This window comes from Lutjanus erythropterus, chromosome 3, assembly GCF_056507025.1.
Source record: "Lutjanus erythropterus isolate fLutEry1 chromosome 3, fLutEry1.hap2, whole genome shotgun sequence".
NCBI lineage: Eukaryota > Metazoa > Chordata > Actinopteri > Lutjaniformes > Lutjanidae > Lutjanus > Lutjanus erythropterus.
Window position 1 is genome coordinate 38,462,468 of NC_139319.1, and position 18,499 is coordinate 38,480,966.

The window sequence follows — 18,499 nt, forward strand, 5'->3', positions numbered from 1 at the left end:
CAAAGATATGGGATACTGCAATTGTTCTTTATTATTACACTTTTCCTTTTCTTACATTTTATTTCCTGCAATTGGGTGAATTTCATAATCTGAATTTAGGTAGAAATGATTTCTTATATATCTGTAAAGATTTATGTACATGTATGTATGTGTTTAGTTATGTTTTTTGTAAATTTATTTTTATTGTTATTATGTATGTAACACAAGATAAACCTGCTGTTCAATTAAAAAACAGAAAAGGCTGTCAATATTTAAAACCATGCCAATTACTCACTGTTCAGAACTTAATTAAGAGTCATTCAAACTTGATTTGCAGCATCTGACATCTCATCATTTGTGTTACTGGTCAATTGCAAAAAAAAAAAAAAAATACAAAAGCATTGTAGGACATTTGAAAGTACAAAATTACAGTGTGAGGCTGAGGCAGAGCCTACATGTTCACTCTGCCACAGGCCTGTTAATTTGACAACAATGCCTGTGCTGGCTGCCTGCTCCAAACATCAGGAAAACACTTAAGACCTGGAAACTGGGGACCATGGTTAAAATATTCTGCCGGTTGCTCCCAGGCAGTCTCTTTTTTCTCACTGTGTTGTCTGTTTTTAGGTGATTATTAAGCCATTTCTCCATTAATTCAGCCATCAAATATTTCTCATAGGAGAAGAAATTTGAGCTTCTCTGTTCAGCCATCTTGAGTAGGCTAACAGGGCTAACTAATGTTTTAGCTAGCTAGCACACAATAACTGATTTAAAAGAAAAACTTTCTAGCTAGCTAGCAAACAGTGTCATGTTTCATTAACTTTTTATGAAGATAGTTTGCAAATGTTGCAACATTTTGTTACATTTTTAGCTAGCTAGCAAACAATGTAACGTTTGTTAACTTTTTACATAAATAGCTAATAAACAATACAACGTTTTGTTAACTTTTTAGCTAGCTAGGAAATAATATACATTTTTGTTAACTTTTTTACATAGAAAGCTAGCAAACAGATGCCACAGTAAGGAATACAAAGCAGCCAAAAGTTTAATTACTTAATGCTTAATGTTTAATTCTATTTACTTGTTTTAAACCTGAATTAGCTGATTATAACTACTCTTAGATTAAATTAACTGTCTAAGAGAGAAAACACATTCAAACAAGAGGCATCTGGTGAAACAATAATTTGGGTCGACTCCATATCACCATTTTAAATTTCTATTAAAAAACGAAATATTGAAACAATTTGAAAAACAAACATAGGTACATAATTATGGGAGTGACTGCATACAATTGAACAGCTGAAGTGGTCATTGTACATAAATTAAATAATACAAAATTAACTATGGAGACCTTGATAAGTCAAGAATATTATGTCAACCCTGTAGTAAGGACTCAGTTCAAACTAAACCAAGATCAAACTTGAGTCTTTTTTCTGATTAATTTACAAAATGTGGAGAAAGAAAGCATGATTTCCCAATTTGCATGGTACTGATAAAGTTAAGTAAAACTAACAGTGGAATTCTGAGTGGACTATAAAATTTAAAGTACCCATGTTCGATATTTTTTCTACAGAGAATTATCACCAAAATCTGCAGCTTCCTTCAGCTTTTCAGAGCTTCGTAGCAAGTTTGAGTTTAGCTGTCGTTGCCTGTTTTTGTTCACTCTAATCACTCTCACAGTGTTGTGTTCAGCTGCATGCAGGCAGCTTTTTTCAGTAAAAAGGGCTTTAATTTACCAGCTGCACATCTGCTTAGCACCAAATAGTAGACAGACACAGTTAGTGACCAGCAGATGAACATAAGGGGGAGCATTTAGCCACTACAGAACCAGATGCTTCCCTCAGGAGATGGTGGAGACCAAAAACAGAGCTAAAATGAATGAAAACTGGACTTCTATTTGTGGCCAGAAACACAACTTTAAATGAATAGTCATATTGATCTCACAGAATCTGTAACATAATTAACTTATTAACTCTTATTAACAAGAAGGGACTGTAGTTATGTGTTCATTTGTTTTAATGAGATTCCTGTCAAGCAGCTCATCCACGTTTCAACACTGATTTCAGTCTTTTCATCTGTAGTACTGTAGATGCCAGAGGTCGGGCTGAGTCATTGTTTTGTCAAAAGTCCCAAATAAGTCTCATCTTTGCACTCAAGTCCTTAGCCAAGACTGACGAGTCCCAAGTGCTTAACGTTAGGTTTCAAGTCCCAAACAAGTCGTAATGCACTCTTCACCAAATGTAATGCCATTTTAAGACCAGTACCTTGCCTTAATGGTCTTTGTGCAACTTCAAACGTCAGATGAAATTGGAAGCTTGTTTTGCATGCTGCAATTTGGTTTTTGTTGACCACCTTGCAGTTTTTGCACATGAACAAACTTATCTTTGGTGTCTTTTTTTTCCACCTGGAGCTCAGTAACATAATGTTAGTTCTTCATGGTTCATGGTCCTTCAGGATCCAAGGAATTAAAGGAGCAATATGCAGCAACTGTGCATGCAAAAAGTACATCAGCAGTCCAAACGGTGAGTTGGAGCCATAGATGGTATATTAAATCAGTTGGAACCCTGTTTAATATACAATCTGTGGTTGAAGCGAGTTGTTTCTTTCCACCCTCTCCTCCTCAGACCTGGGCAACCTCTGCAGACTGTAGGAGCACAACACAAGTGCAGAATGTGCACAATATCATAAATTCACAATAACAAGTGAGAATAAGTCCTACACTGTAAGTTGATCAGCTATTAGCCCCGTTATCCTGAAAATAAAAGCCCACTGCTCTGGAAATACACACTCTGGACTTTAGGTTCAGTGACTGCCTATCTTACTGCCTGCCTTCATCTATGATGATCTATCATGATCATTTCATGATTTATTACAGTAAATTACAGATTTCCCTTTTAGATGTTGACTTGATGGAAATAGCAGGGAATTAACGTTAGCTGATTCAGGAAATGAATGGAATGATTTGATTTGTGGAACTTTTTTTTTTTTTTTTTGAGTTTGTAGGAATGTATCAAGTCCAAGTGAAGTCACAAGTCACTGATATTAAAGTCAGTTTTTTTATGATTTTGTCGAGTCTAAAGTCATGTGACTGCAGCTGTAACTAGGCCCTTTGTTTTTTACAGCAGTTGGGCGTGTGGAGGCCTCAGTGGTGCAGGAGATGAGCGGCCATGTTGGAGGAGAGGTCTCCATCCACTGCTCTGGGAGCTGGACCACAGACAACAGCTCTGAACACTACAACATGTACTTCTGCAAAGGAGACTGCTCCAGAGAAAACATCGTCATTCAGACTGACAGGAAGATGCAGACCTTCACACGGCGTGGGAGATACAGCATGGAGGTCAGCAGAGGGGGTGGAGCCTTCAATGTAACCATAAAGAGACTGAGGAGGGCGGACGCAGGGAGATACCACTGTGGAGTGGGCAACTCTTTTATTGTGTTGTACCAGGAGGTCAATCTTATAGTCCTAAATGGTAAGTTTTCGATTTGGTACAGGTCATGAAATGTTTTAGGAAAACTAAAACTTTTCAGGGTCTCTGCAGGTTTCAATAAGTTAAAGACTTTAAGACTTAAGACCTTATGAATGCATTAGGAATGTAATTTAAGAGCCATTTCACGTCCATATCGAAATGTTATGGAGGAAAATCAAGTCCATGTCAGAGTGTGATTAACACAATGTATGAGAGAATTAAAAAAAATCTCATGTTGAGATATTTGCATCCTTATACAAAATATAAATCACAGAATATAGAATTTACATGAAAACACATATTCTTTTTAATTTTTGCAATGATCCCTGTAAAAGATACAAAGGGATGTCATGGCAACAGGATATTAAGCTTCATTGTCCAAAATGATAAATGAAAAAAATGAACATACATGCATAACATACATACAATAATCCATACATACATATATATTTATATGTAAATATATATATATATATATACATAAATATGCACACACACATATATATAGACCTGCAGAAACCATACTATTAATTCTGTCCACAAACTAAACTGGATGGAACGTACTGTATATATCTTGTGATGTGGCACTAATGCAGTAAAGATATCACATGACCGCACACACACACAGATGCACAGACAGTATTTCTCAACAGTCGCCCTCCATCCTGTCCTCTCAAAGCTTCCACTGTTCCTCCTGGACCTCCTCCCTCCACCACCACCAACCTGCAGGCTGAAGCTGAAACTTTGCCTCAAGGCATCTCGCCATCCAGCACTACAGCTTCGCCAACAACCCTGCCCGCTGCAGAGGAGAAGACCAATGAGCAAGCAGCAACCAAACTCACAGGTTTCTCACATTTTAACTGCTGTTCTCCTATAGCAAGTCATGTTATAACTCAGCTACATAATGATGGCTTAGTCAGTTTGGATAATATAGTTCACATCTGCTCAAAAACATTATTACTTTTCTTGGATATTTGAGGTTCATTTTGCAAAATGGTTGTTTTACGCTATGATTTTTTGGGGTGGTTTCTACAACTCACAAGGTTCAATTTTATCTAAAGAAGAAAAGTATATTATTTCAACAAAAGATTATAGGTCAGCAAAACTTTGCTTGGTTTCTTTCAAAACTTTCAAGGTTTCAAAACTTTCTCAAACTCAGAAATCTAGTGAAGGCAACTGCCTTGAACTGAGTTTTCTGAACTTTTTTTTTTTTTAATAACAGGACAGAACTGATTGATTTAAACAATAAAAAACAATTACTTCATGTTTAGTAAAGCTTAAACTGAAAAGTTAAAGTTTTTACTACTTATTACACGTGATTAATATGAGCATTTGGTTGTATCCTGTACAGTGCAGGACATGTGGGCTGTAATTTAAAGTGTTACTTAACCCGTAATAATGGAAAAGGTACCCAGTAGTTAAACAATCACTACAGTATAGTTTCTTTGTAAAATACTGAATTGTTACCCCCTCTATTCTATCTTGTTGCCCAGTACTTACATATATGTACTGGTAGGTAAAAACACAATACACCATAACTGATTAAGTAATTACACAGTTCGGTGCAGGCTATGATCTAAAGCTCTACCAACATTTTTTTTTTTTTTTATCAATAAGCCTGATGTTTCTCTATAATTCTGTGGTTTATCACTGAAGTATATGAATTACACTGCAGACTGGAGTGTCCGTTGACAGTGAGAAGCAGACAGATATCCACATTATACTCTTCTTCGCTCTTTGAAACATCTGTCTCCTATAGAAGCCCATTACTACCAATGTGATGAAAAAGAGGAAGACCCTGTCAGTCTTTCTTTATCATGAGAAACTTTCTTGAAATGATTATCCTGGGTCTTGACGTTCAAATACGCCCAGTTGGCTGTTTCTCTGGTCTGGTATCATGACGTGTAACAGCGGTTTCTTGAAATATAAGATAACCCACCAGTAAGTGCCACAGAGGGAATTACGATTAGCTGGTTAGTGCCATAATGCCGTTGTCAAGCTGTGCTAGATGTCGTGCAAAAGCTTGAGGAAGAGGAGTTATAACGGTGGCTGCTATCAAAACTGTTTCAAGTTGGCCAAAGAAGAAAAGTGTGCAGATCAGCTCGGGTTGCAGTATAATAGTTACTGAAAGGCTCTGTGTTGTTATTGCTGCCAAGCAGAGGAAACAGAATTGCCCGTTTATGTAACATAATGTAGCAGTAAATGTTACCTAATTAGTAGCCATGAGCTAACTTCATGTCGGTCTGCAACTAAAAGGAAATGTGATCAATCAGCTGATGTTGTTTATCTATATACATTTTCCAGAGGAGTGTACTATGAGGCGATATGTCTTTGCAGGTCCAAAGCAGGAGATCTCTGGTTGCTATTTAACTGTCTTTGGCCTGTCAAAGACAGGTTTTCACAGTCTGGACAAACTCTCCTGTAGAGTACATGATGACACTGTAGTTACATGACAGGGATTTCTCTTTTTCTGTAAGTCATTACACAGCAAAGAAAATCTACACACTTTATGCCTGACTAAAGCAACATAACCACCCCACTCACATAATTCATTCATAATGACTGTGGGGGCAAAAACAAAGTATGCTGTCATGGCAATGCACCACTCTCAGCTCAGAATGATGTTGGTCTCTAGTGATTGGTTAGGGGAAATCAATCGTCCCTCCCCCTGAGAAATTGCATAGAGCGGATGCAATGTCTGACTGAATATGGAAATGAAGTGTAACAAACTGACAATTCAATCTGATGTCAGGCTATGACATTATGATGGTATCTCAAAATAAAGAATTAGTAGCTCAGAATAATAAGAAACTTCCTCAAATAATAATAATAATTTCTTACATACTAGGTCATTATTTTGAGATACTAAATCAATATTTGGAGATTATATAGACTGAGCTTATTATGATTTGGAGAGCATTATTATTTTGTAGTACTGATTTTGAGATAAACTGTAGTTAATAAAGCTACCTCTGTACCAGAGTTAGCCCGAGCAGTTTCAGTGAAAAGTGGCAAGACATTAAGGGTATTAAGTAAGGGGCAAACCTTTTTTTAAGGGTCAAAAATGTGTTACTTTGTTTTTCTTACCCAACCCACAACTGAATAGACCATGTTCGCACTGTTCAGAATGTCAGAGTGCACTGAAGGAAATTACCAACTAAAGTACTCTAAAAACAGGCATGTACATAGATAGACCCAAGGTGGTGCTCAAGCACCTGCCCTTTTTGCACATAATTTTCCCCCTCTTTCTTTTTCTAATGTTATATTTTAGCTTTTAAATTTAGCGTGGAAAGGCATTAATTCTGAATTAAAAGCATGTTTTTATGCAGTTGCAGTTGCTGTCCTTGGTATGTATGATTATTTTCTCATTTGATTTGAAGGGCCTCTTGTTGTCATGTAAACTGTCTGGTTATCAGCTCACATGTATGTCTGGCTCTGTTGTCTGCAGATACCACAGTGGTCATCATTGTTTCAGTGAGTCTGGCTCTTCTGGTTTGTGCCATTATACCTCTTATATTCTACGGACACTGCCGGACTAACCCAGGTGAGCTGACACACGCACGCACACACACACACACACACAAACACACACACACACACACACACACACACACCCAAAAAAAAAAAAAAAAAAAAGTTTGCTTCCAGGTTTACTTCCTGGTTATACATCCCAACATATGCACACTTTATTAAGGTATGTCAGTATTACAGCAAAATTTACTGAAAGTGTGAAAAGTAAATGTAGCATTACTCATTCTGCAGGAAAATGGTCTGTCAGTGCTTCATTATTTTATCGTATGTTTTTGGATTAATATTACTGCTGCATTAATGTGTATGTTGCATTTTATAGCTGTAGATGTTGAGGGTTGAGCTCATTATCTGTTATCTGTTTGTGTCAACACAAAAAGTGGTACAGCCAGTCAGTGTCCTGGGAGGGACCACTGGCAGCTACGGGTGTGAATTTAGGTGTGATCTGATTGTGTTGATCTGATTGGTTGAAATTAGCCCCTGTTAGATGTGATAGACAGACGGTACATCCAATCACCTGCTTTCAAGTCTTTCTGAAAGTGCCTGCCCTTTTCTTAAAAGTTTTTAAGGACAACTTCACAGATGTGTAACAAACCATCTGGCATGTCAGGTTACTACTTTATATATTGTTCAATAGTTTAATCTACAGAAACACATCATATTCTATAAGATCATCATATGTTTGCACTATTTGAGAATTTATAGTTGTTATTTTAGAGAAAATGTGTATATCACGATATATACTACCAGTCAAAAGTTTTAGAACACCCCAAATTTTTCCAGTTTTTTATTGAAATTCGAGCAGTTAAAGTCCAATGAATAGCTTGAAATGGTACAAAGGTAAGTGGTGAACTGCCAGAGGTTAAAAAAATGGTAAGGCCACCCAAACCTGAAAAATAATGTACATTTCAGAATTATACAAAAAGGCCTTTTTCAGAGAACAAGAAAAGGGTTAACAACTGAAAGGTGTTCTGCAGCAATGGAGGTTGATCAAGCCTTGAAAGTTGGTGCTACCAGTTCCTACAGGTGTCCCAACTTTTCTTGATTCCTTACAACCCCCTCTGTCTGCATAAAAGTAGTATTTGAACACACTATGGTACCATACCCTCATGAGCATTATTTGAACAGTATTGTACTGCAGCAAGTAGTGTGTTGCTATAGAAATGGTGAGAAAAAAGCAGTTAACAATGGAAGAGAGACAGACCATCATAACACTTAAAACTGTAGGTCTTTCCTACAGAGAAATGGCAAAGTCAAGGTGTCAGTCAGTACAGTTTCCTTCATCATCAAAAGACACTCAGAAACGGGGGGAAATTCTGACAGGAAGAGGTCTAGCAGACCCAAAGCCACAACAGAATCACAAGACAAGTTTCTGAGAGTCAACAGCTTGTGTGATAGGCAGCTCACAGGACAACAGCTTCAAGCACAGCTTAATACTGGTCGTAGTAAACAAGACTCAGTTTCAACTGTGAAGAGAAGACTTTGAATTGCAGGTTTGACAGGTCGAGTTGCAGCCAGAAAGCCATTGTTAAGACGTCAGAATAAGAAAAAGAGGCTTGCCTGGGCCATGAAACACTGCCAATGGACTACTGAAGACTGGAAGAAGGTGTTATGGACTGATGAATCAGAATTTGAAATCTTCGGCTCATCACACAGGATTTTTGTATGCTGTTTTGTAGGCGAAAGGATGGTTCCTCAGTGTGTGACATCAACTGTCAAACATGGAGGAGGCATGATGGTCTGGGGCTGTTTTGCTGGATCCAGGGTCAGTGACTTGTACAGAGTGAGAGGCACCCTGAACCAAAACGGCTACCACAGCATTCTGCAGCACCATGCAGTAACCTCTGATATGATAATGACCCAAAACATAAGTCCAAGCTATACCAGAACTTCCTTAGGAAAAAAGAACAAGATGGTAAGCTTGAAAACATGGAGTGGCCAACACAGTCTCCAGACTTAAACCCCATCGAGCTGGTTTGGGATGAACTGGACAGAAGAGTGAAAGCAAAGCAACCTACAAGTGCCACACATTTATGGGAACTTTGCAACAGATGGGAAGAACTTTCTGAAGAATATTTGATTTCCACTGTAGAAAAAATGCCACGAGTGTGTTCAGCTGTTATATCTGCCGAAGGTGGCTACTTTGATGAGTCAAAAGTTTAGAATACATTTTGGTTTATAAATTGATTCCATTAATTATTTTTTAACTTCATTTGTTTATTTGTTCTATGCTTTCGTTTCAGAATACAATGAGACATTAAACTGTATAATTCTCAATAAAAAACTGGAAAAATTGGGGTGTTCTAAAACTTTACTGTATCTCGCAAAATAAATAATAAAAATATCAAGATATTTTAAGCCATATCGCCCAGCCCTATCTGTACAGATAAATATTTTAACAAATCTTGTTTCTTGTTTCTTTCATAAGGTCAGAACAGACCTGAAGCAAATAAAGATGAGGTGAGTGACCATGTCATCATACCAGTTTTCACTTTAATTGAAATGTTCATCTCTAAGAATTAAAGTTTCTTGCTCAGTCTTGATGAGTCAGTCGTGATGATTCTTTATAAATTTGCAGGCTGACTGCTGTGAGGAAAATGCAGATGTTGCCTCCACTCAGGCTGCAGTGAGGCTGCAGTCTTTAGAACCGGACACTGATCCAGAGTCCAGTGCTCAGGATGCCACCCAGTATGCTGCCATCTACCAGGCACTCGATCCAAAAAGTCTGGACTGAACACGGAGCAGGGTTTGGTCTGTTTCTGAGCTCACAGCTAATCTCACCCTTGTCTCTGTATTTTGATTAAATTAAAGGAAAAATGTTTGAATATATTTCTGCTTGAGTACGTATTATTTACATTTACATTTTGTATATCTGTAAGATAGAAGACTAGAAATGGGCGTGGCTTATACCAGAAGTCACGTTACTTAAGCTAATATTTATTGCCAGTGTAATAGATAAAAAGATTTAAACATAAAATATTTTAATTCTGAGACAAAATTTTTGACAACACCATGAAGTGGTGCGGGATCGTGGGTGTCTTTACACTTAAATAACCACAGTTGATGAAGATCTCATCAACATGAGTCAGGCATAAGTCAAGTTCATGGATGAGGTGATGTTAATGATATATTTACATAACGTTAAGTCACGTTCGCCAGCTTCCTTCCTCACTCTCATATCCGACATATGCAGTGTACTCTAGGTTTTCCCATAAGTAATAGCAACTAGCCAGCAACAGCTAGCAGGAAATGCACCGTTACTTTGAATAAATCGTAGATTTTAATGCCTGTAAAAATTGCTGGAACCATCAGGGATAACGTAAATGACAACTTAACAAAATATATAACATTGCTGTAGTGATTTTAGACATTTGAATGCAGAAATATTACGTATTATAGCTTTAATACTGGCATATAATTAATTATAAAATACATTTCCATATTGTCATACTGATTTTTTTTTCATCTACCTCTTTCTCTCTCTTAATTTCTGACTAAACTTTATGAAGTTTTATGAAGTGTCTGAAGCCTACCACCACTACCTCTTTAACTATGAGATATTGAAAAATGTGTCTGACCTCCCACTCGCTGCTCCCTGAAGTGATATTTAACAGAGTGAGGTACGAATTTATTTCAATAAAACAAGTGTTGGTGATTGTTGGAGCAGCTGAAAGCCCTTTTTTGTGAGTTTGATGTTGTTTTTGTTGAGACTGAATAAAGATGCTGATGCTAGCTAGCTAGTTAACAGCTATCTAAGACTCTGTGGTGATTATCAAACTGCTCAAGAACACTTTATACAAAATAAAGAGTAAATATGATTAACAAAATGTGCCAAGCTAACTGTGAAAAGTAAAGTAACCAAATGACTAAGTTTAGAATCAGAGGAAGTGTTACTGTAGCACTGACAGGAAATAAACAGACGTGCAACTTGTGAAACGGACAGGCCTTGCACGAGTAGATAAAGTCTAGTCTTGACACGCTTGATTCTCACAACAGTAACTTGCTCAAGAATTGAAGCCTAAGACATGAGAGTTACTTGTTATTAAGTGTCATTTATGGTTACTGTGGTGTGTCTGGTGTTTGCAAGTGTGGAGCTCCACAGAGGGCCTATGAAGGGTCCGCACAGAGCTCCGCGCTCCGTTCAAACTACGAAACTCTGCAGACGCCTCTGCAAATGAAGCTGTCAGTTCAGAGTCTATGATTGGTTTGTGGGTGCTATGTTCATTGGTTACTAAGGTAGCATTGTAGTCATGCAAACTGACAAACTGCTGATAACCGTGATACATGGATTGAATGCGCTGCTGCTGCATTAACCATAAAATGCTTTACTTCTAATTACTTCTAATTATTATCATGACATATTATTACATAAAAAACTAAGAATTCATTGGTAATAGTTGTTAGCCTTATTAATAATTAGTAATATTTCATTATTATGGACAGATTCAAGTCTGCTGATTTGCGATGATTGCTTACAGTCACTCACTGAGTCACCAACTTTCAATGGCAGATGTGAGAAGATTAGAGAGAAAAGAGATAAGTCAGAAAAATACACTTTACACTTTAACACCTCTGTCCACAAATAGAGAGCCCACCAAGAGACATTATAACTCCAGTCTTTGTGGAAAGTGTCACAACCACAGTGACTCACATCTGTAACATCGCTTTCTTCTAAAGGCACCTGTCTGTTCTTTAAATGACAATAGACTCATTTCCTGCCTTTGTATAGTTGCATATAGAGCAACTAAAGTTTCAATCTGTAAATGTTTTGCCATTGTAATTTTGGGCAGGGTTAGAAAATGTTAATTAAGCCTAACTTTTAGACATATTTTAAAGCCTCTGTAAACCCAGATCCACTGTAGTCTTCCATGTAATTTATGGTCTTACGTATGTAATATTAAGTATATAAAAGTAATAGCAATCAAATTGAATCTAAATTTGAAATATTTTCATCTAAGTTTTTGTTTTGTTTTGTTTTTTATTATGAAAATTATTCAATTACTTCCACAAACCAATCATAAAAAAATCCACGTCAGTTGCTAAGTGTCTGCAACAAATCTTACTTTGCTCCAGCTGCTCTCTGAGTCTGAGCAACAAGAAACAAGTAGCTGAAGCTGTTACATCACTCCTTTAACACAGTGGTTTAACCCACCTGAAACCAATATCAGTGCACGCTATGTTTATTACATTTTCCCCGCTTCACTTGTCTCAACCAATGCCGAATTTAAGCCGCAGACTAAACATCAAAATTAGCTGTTGTTGAATGTGGATGTCTAATAATTATGACTGTTTATTTTCATTCAGATCTTTGTGGATGCTTAATGAGAAGCTAAACTTTGATGCCATGTATGCATTTTATTATTTCAAGCCAAGTTTTCAGTGGCTTTAAGTTTAAAATTTTGGGAACTACACTTTAAACTGGCAGTATGTTAGCTTGGATTAAAATCTGCAAACAGGGAGCAACAGCAAGTCGGCTCTGTGCAACGTTAACAAAATCCACATCTCATCACCTCATTAATTGTTGTGGCTTGTTTGTTCAATGCAGACAAAAACGAAGTACAAAAAATACAATTCCCAGTTACTTTCAGACAGAGCCATCCTAACTGTTTCTCCATATTAACAGTCAAAGTCAAACAGTCAAACAGCTGCTGACTGTATAGCTTCATGGACAGACATGAGACACTGTAGCATTGACCTTCTTGCCTAAATGTCCGTTATAAATATGCTATATTTCCCAAACAACCCCATAACTTTGACATGTCATTAGCTTTTAAGTTGATGTGGTGAACTTCAGAAATAGAATTGACCCTTCTCACTTCTCCGCAGTTACTGTTGCTAAGTTTGCCAAACTTTTCATTCTTGCATTGGATTTATGCAGTTTACAGTGATAACGGTGACAGATGTAACATCAAAACTGGGAGTAATTGTTGAAACACGAGGTCTTTGAATCCTTAGACTTAAACAAAAGCATTTTCTCATTTCTAGCTGACGATGGCGGATTTTGTCGGCTAAAATAATGACTCAAGTTGATTTTATAAGTGTAGTTGGTTGATGTAAGCTACTGCTAACTGCTCAACTTGACCGAAAAGTCTGTTTCAATGTTAACACTGTGAAAGTGTAAATTGTAAGTTATCTGACGGCTGCGCACATGGTAGAACTTTAATGCTAAAAGACTGAGGCTAAAGCTAGGTTACATCTCAGCAAACATTGGTCGGATGGTGAAATACAGCAGGTATATCTACATGATAGAGGACAGAGATACACTCATTAATGTGTGAAAAGGTAGTGCAGGGACTCAATTATTACAGTGGACCTCAAAGACAGGTCATTCAGCCAGACAAGCTGGACCGCAACAGTGGAAGATAGGCGGGATAAGAGCTAAGCTAACCCAGCGTAGACCTGAGACAGCGAGCCAGAGAAAGATGCACTGTCATTGACCCACTTTGATTCTACATCAGCCCACATCCTCCCTCTCAAACCCCCACAGAACAAATGAAGACGCGTTTGGCTGGAGGTAAAGTTATTGCAGCTAGTAAGCTAGTGTTAGCTAGCTGGACATGCTAACATTTGCAGCTTACGTTAGAGCAGATGAAGACAGAGTTTAATCCATTCACCACATGTGTGCTCTTGTGTTTCACGTTTTTGAGAGACTACAGAAAAGATGCCACCGTCTAGACTCATGAAAGCAGAGTATCGCTCTCCTCAGAGCCTCCTGCACAACATCCTAATATGTAGGGAAATGCAAAGCCTGTTAGCTCTAGTTACTGTTGCTAAGCTATGATAGGACAGTGGCTGTTGGAGGCAGGGCTTAGCGAAAGGTCAATTGACTTTATTTGCCAAGTATGTGCACACATACAGGATAGAACAGAACAGACTCAACAGCTAAGAACAAAGTTAAACAAATAAAGGGATAGTAAAGAGAAGTAACTCTAATAGCTGTACTACGCCTAATTTTATACTATATACTTCTATACACTGTAGTATAATGAATTAATTATGGAAAAAAAAACATATTTCATTTACGTTGATAGATTGTTATTGTGATATGATTCATGGTTAGTGGAAATATACTTTTTGCATCACAGTTTTCATATTAAAAAAACAAACAAACAAACAAACAAGAAAAATCATGATGAAAAATCACGATGATATAACATTTGTTGACGCCTGCACCAAATGTCATCTTACATGAGAACAAACTTTGTAGGTCAGGGCATGGTTATTTAGAAATTAATAATAATAATAGAAATTATTATGTACAGTATATGCATGTATATATTCTATGTAGTCTATTTACAGTATATACAGTATTAAATAAAGATGAGACAACTCAATATTTCAAGGAAACTTCCTCTTAAGTTCTGCTGACCTCTAATCTTTAATTGAGATCATTTCATTTTCTTCTTTCAATAAACTTAAATTTTTGAGTCTTTTGGGAAACAAAATCCAGTTCAAAAATGAGTGAGCTATTTAAATTAATTTTAATGAAACTGTTTTAATTTAAAGTATCAAAATATGAATTTTTCACTTTTGCCTCGATGAGTTTACTCACTCATTTTTGAAATACATTTCTAAAACTTAAAGATTCATCCAAGTTCATCAAAAGAAGAAAATGTTATTATCATAACAAAAGATTAGTAAAACTTTTTTAAAACTTAAATGTAGTGCAGCAACTTGCCTTGAAAGGTTCGATACATTATTGTAGGTTTTGTTGAATTTCAATTCCTGATTTGCTTGACATTCACCTTGCAAACCACACATGATGATACAAGAATCTGATGACGCTGGAACTAGTGTGGAACTGCTGAACACTGAACTTTTCACTTCACCTTCCCACATACGTGTTCCTCTTCTCTTGGGTTAATGTCTGACGCCCACAGCACCCCTCCCTCTCTCCCTCATAAACCACAGGAAGAGAGCACATAATGGTCCTTTGCTCGAGGTTGTGCCATGGTAGAGCACGATGAAACCTTTAACCACTGCTAGGAGGCAGTTAAGAACAGATAGGTATAAATAAATAAATACCTGGAGGGACTACCCAGAATAAAGGACTATCAACTATCAGTAAGAATGAAGACCATTTCTATCTTCTTCTGTCTTCTTTATGGTAAGTGTGTTAGGGTGTTTCTGCAACTACCAGCATTTTTGACTGAATTAACTCATTTTAGTTGTGGGACGTGAACAAAAGTGGACCCATAAATGATTCATAAATGCTATCAAAACACATTATTCAGTAATAATTTTTATGTCAAGATGTTTCATAACAGAATCATATGACAAATTTAACATAGATCCAAAATTTCACTGCTGGGACTTAAAAATGTCTGTAGTTGCAGAAACATTAATGAAACCATCCATTCATTCATTTAAACCACTCAAAGATGCTCTAACTCTTGTAACATGATTTAATTGTGGCAGCTATGTGGACAGAAGGAGGAGACATCAATGTAGAGGGACACGAGAGGGGAGAAGTCTCGTTCCAGTGTTCGCACAATTTAGCGTGGTATAACAAAAAATACTTCTGCAAGGATCCATGCAAAGACAGTAAAGATATAATGATCACAGTAGGATCTGGGGGAAAAGTGGAGTCGGGGAGGATAACTCTGGTGGACTTGGGAAACGGAGTCTTCACTGTGACTTTCAGTCAACTCCAGCTGTCGGACTCGGGGAGATACTGGTGTGGAGTGGACAGGCCTGGTTTTGATACATTCACAGCAGTACATCTGACTGTGAATGAAGGTATGTGCATGATCTTACATACTGATAACTTCTATTTTTATCTCTGCATTCACATTTTCAAATCAATGGTGGAATATAACTAAGCACATTTACTCACATAATGTAGAAAAAGTATTTTTACCATTTTATGTATGCAATGTATGTACTGTATGCATCCTCATATCTGAAAAAGTTGGGATGTTGTGTAAAACATTGATAAAAAACAACAAAAGTCTAGGAAAGTTGTCGAATGCTGAAAAAACACCTGTTTGGAAAAGGTCAGAGTATAATGTTTGGTTATTAAGCCTCAGTCGTTCAGAAGGATCGGATCAGGTTCACCACTTTATGAAGAACTTTACGTGTCCAGCATTTCTCAACACAAAACTATAGCTTTATAGCTTATAAGCTTTTTGGAAATTGTGCCTTTGCAAATCATTGCAGTCTGTTTTACTTTTTACACAGTGTCCTAACTTTTTTGGAACTGGTGTTGTACTTAAAAATCAACAGAATAAAATGGAGTGTCTTTCATATTGTTAACTACTTCACAAGGTTAAAAAACATAATTTTCACAGGAGGGGGTGTTTAGTGGTTAAACCAGCGTTTCGTGGGCTGAAGATGGTTCACTGTTTAAAATCATCCTGAATCTTGCAGGGCCAATGCTGACATAGAGTCAACCATTTTGGACTGCTCAGAGTTCAGAGCACCTCCCCGAGCCCTCGCTCTTGAGTCTTTGAAACAGCTTAGGTTATGCTTTTTTTTTTTTTTTTTTTAACAACTCTTTGCTTAGTATTTTGGCACTTCTGCATTCTGCATTCAGACAGCGTTCTTTCTTTTGATGTTTCCCTGACAAACAGCAGGGCTAAGGTCTACTGACACCCCCAACTCCCCCACCTCGCCACACACACCCCCAGAGCCTCAGCTTCTCTCAGTCACTAATATTAGCTCAGTTAGCTCTGCAGATGCAGCGAGTCTGACAGCAGCCGCCCAACAGACTCTCTAGTTCTGACTACAAGTTGTTACTGCAACACTGAGCGATGTTACCTCCCACACACACACTGTGTAATGCAATTAGACTTATTTTTCATGAAGAGCTTCATCCTGTGACCCTCACGAGGGGCCTGACCCATAGGTTGGGAACCACTGGACTAAACTATATATAAAATCTACAGTAGTAAAATGCTGCATGCACACCGATGCATAAGTACTGTCAGTTTGATAGTATCATATTTAAATTATAAAGCATTCACATGACATTTTACTGCAGAATCAGTACTTTTGCTTTTGATGCCTAAAGTATATAAAGCTCATAATACTTATTTATTTTTACTTGAGAAAGATTTTGAATGAAGGACTTTTACTTGTACGTAGTATCAAGTATTTTTACATTGCCATATTGGGACTTTTTCTTAAGTAGGATGTTGATTACTTCTTTCACCCTTGTTCTCAAACAGCTGTTCCATATGAGACAACAACTGTCATACCTGAAGGTTCTCCCACATGGCCATATCAGAGTATTTCCTACTCAACACAAATGCCATCTGGAATGGACACCAGCAGGCCTACAAATATTCCAACAGGTAATCAAATCAATCAAATTTGAACCCATAAAAAATATTAATGATAGACAGATAAATGTAATATTCAGTCCAACCTTACAGCCTCAAACTGCACTGATGGAGGAGAGCAGAACATCAGCACTGGTGAGTTTCTGGTTTACGATTTGACGTGTCAAGTTGGCACATGAATATCAGCTGGTGACAGAGTTGAAATGTGAAACTGATAAGCCATCTCTTTTGATTTTGGTCAGGCACTGTATTGTTCGCCACTCTCTCGGCTGTTTCCGCGCTCACTGTCTTGGTGCTGGTGATGTGCTTCAGGAAACGCAGAAAAACGTCAAAACCTCACCCCCAAGTCTGCAGCACAGACACTGTCAGTGCAGATAAAGGGCAGGTATGTGACAGAAACTGAGGCTCAACATGTCTCTTCACAGATTGACTGCCTTTTCAGAGAAACACAACGATCGTCTTGATGGCCAATTAAATGAAGCTGATGACAAGTTTCGTATTTTCAGAATCACTGTATGAACAGGGGGTTTCCAAAAATTTCTGAGTTTCTAAAACCACAACAACAACTAACTTTGCCATGTTTTGTCATCTGACAGGCACCCAAAAGGGCATGAAAAGTCATCAATAAAATCTATACTCTAAAAGATACTGGGAGTGAATGTTCTGTACATTCTTAAGTCTATTAATAGATTGATGGTTAAGGCAGGTAAAAAGGCTGCTGCAGTAATCGAGGTTGAGTAGATTTAATACAAAGACGCAGTTAGAACGCAAACTAACAGCTGCTGATTTGTTTTTTCTTTGCCAATTTTCAACAGGTCGACTGTGAGAACGATGAGATCGGAGCGGAAGTACAGTCGGTGAAAAAGTTATCCACAAGGGTCTCTTGTAGTCACCACCCAAAACAGGACCCACCAACATCTGCATCTGCAGCAGCAGAGTGTAGCGTACCCTCTCAGATCTATGAAAACATCTGCCACATCAAAAGTACCACAGGTTCAAGACATTCAGCTGCAAACGTTCAAGACGACGCCTCTGGGATCTATTTCAAACCACTGCCTGCTACGATACCTGAAAGAACTGGTGACGGTTCTCATAGTAAACGTAAAAATAAACACACAGCAACTAGACAGGTGGCAAACAAACCAACAGGGAGTGATTCCATGGAAATGAGACCCAGATCACTTTGGTTTGGTTTGGATTTATCAGGAACAATCTGAGATACTCTCAAAGGTGGGATTGGTGTGA

At 37.6% G+C, this 18,499-nt stretch overlaps 2 protein-coding genes across 2 annotated transcripts; both read left to right on the forward strand.

The window, feature by feature from the left end:
- Positions 1-3,101: 3,101 nt before the first annotated feature.
- Positions 3,102-9,777, forward strand: LOC146330535 (uncharacterized). The gene is made up of 5 exons (XM_084714162.1): positions 3,102-3,446; positions 4,123-4,287; positions 6,892-6,987; positions 9,400-9,431; positions 9,550-9,777. Exons 1-5 carry the CDS (start codon positions 3,134-3,136, stop codon positions 9,703-9,705), a joined length of 762 nt encoding a protein of 253 aa, XP_084570288.1. The 5' UTR covers positions 3,102-3,133; the 3' UTR covers positions 9,706-9,777.
- Positions 9,778-14,945: 5,168 nt separating this feature from the next.
- On the forward strand, positions 14,946-18,498 carry LOC146330536 (uncharacterized). Its single transcript, XM_084714163.1, has 6 exons — positions 14,946-15,078; positions 15,390-15,710; positions 17,141-17,266; positions 17,348-17,389; positions 17,497-17,639; positions 18,070-18,498. The coding sequence occupies exons 1-6, from the start codon at positions 15,042-15,044 to the stop codon at positions 18,469-18,471; spliced, it is 1,071 nt and encodes a 356-aa protein (XP_084570289.1). The 5' UTR covers positions 14,946-15,041; the 3' UTR covers positions 18,472-18,498.
- The last annotated feature ends 1 nt before the right edge of the window (position 18,499 follows it).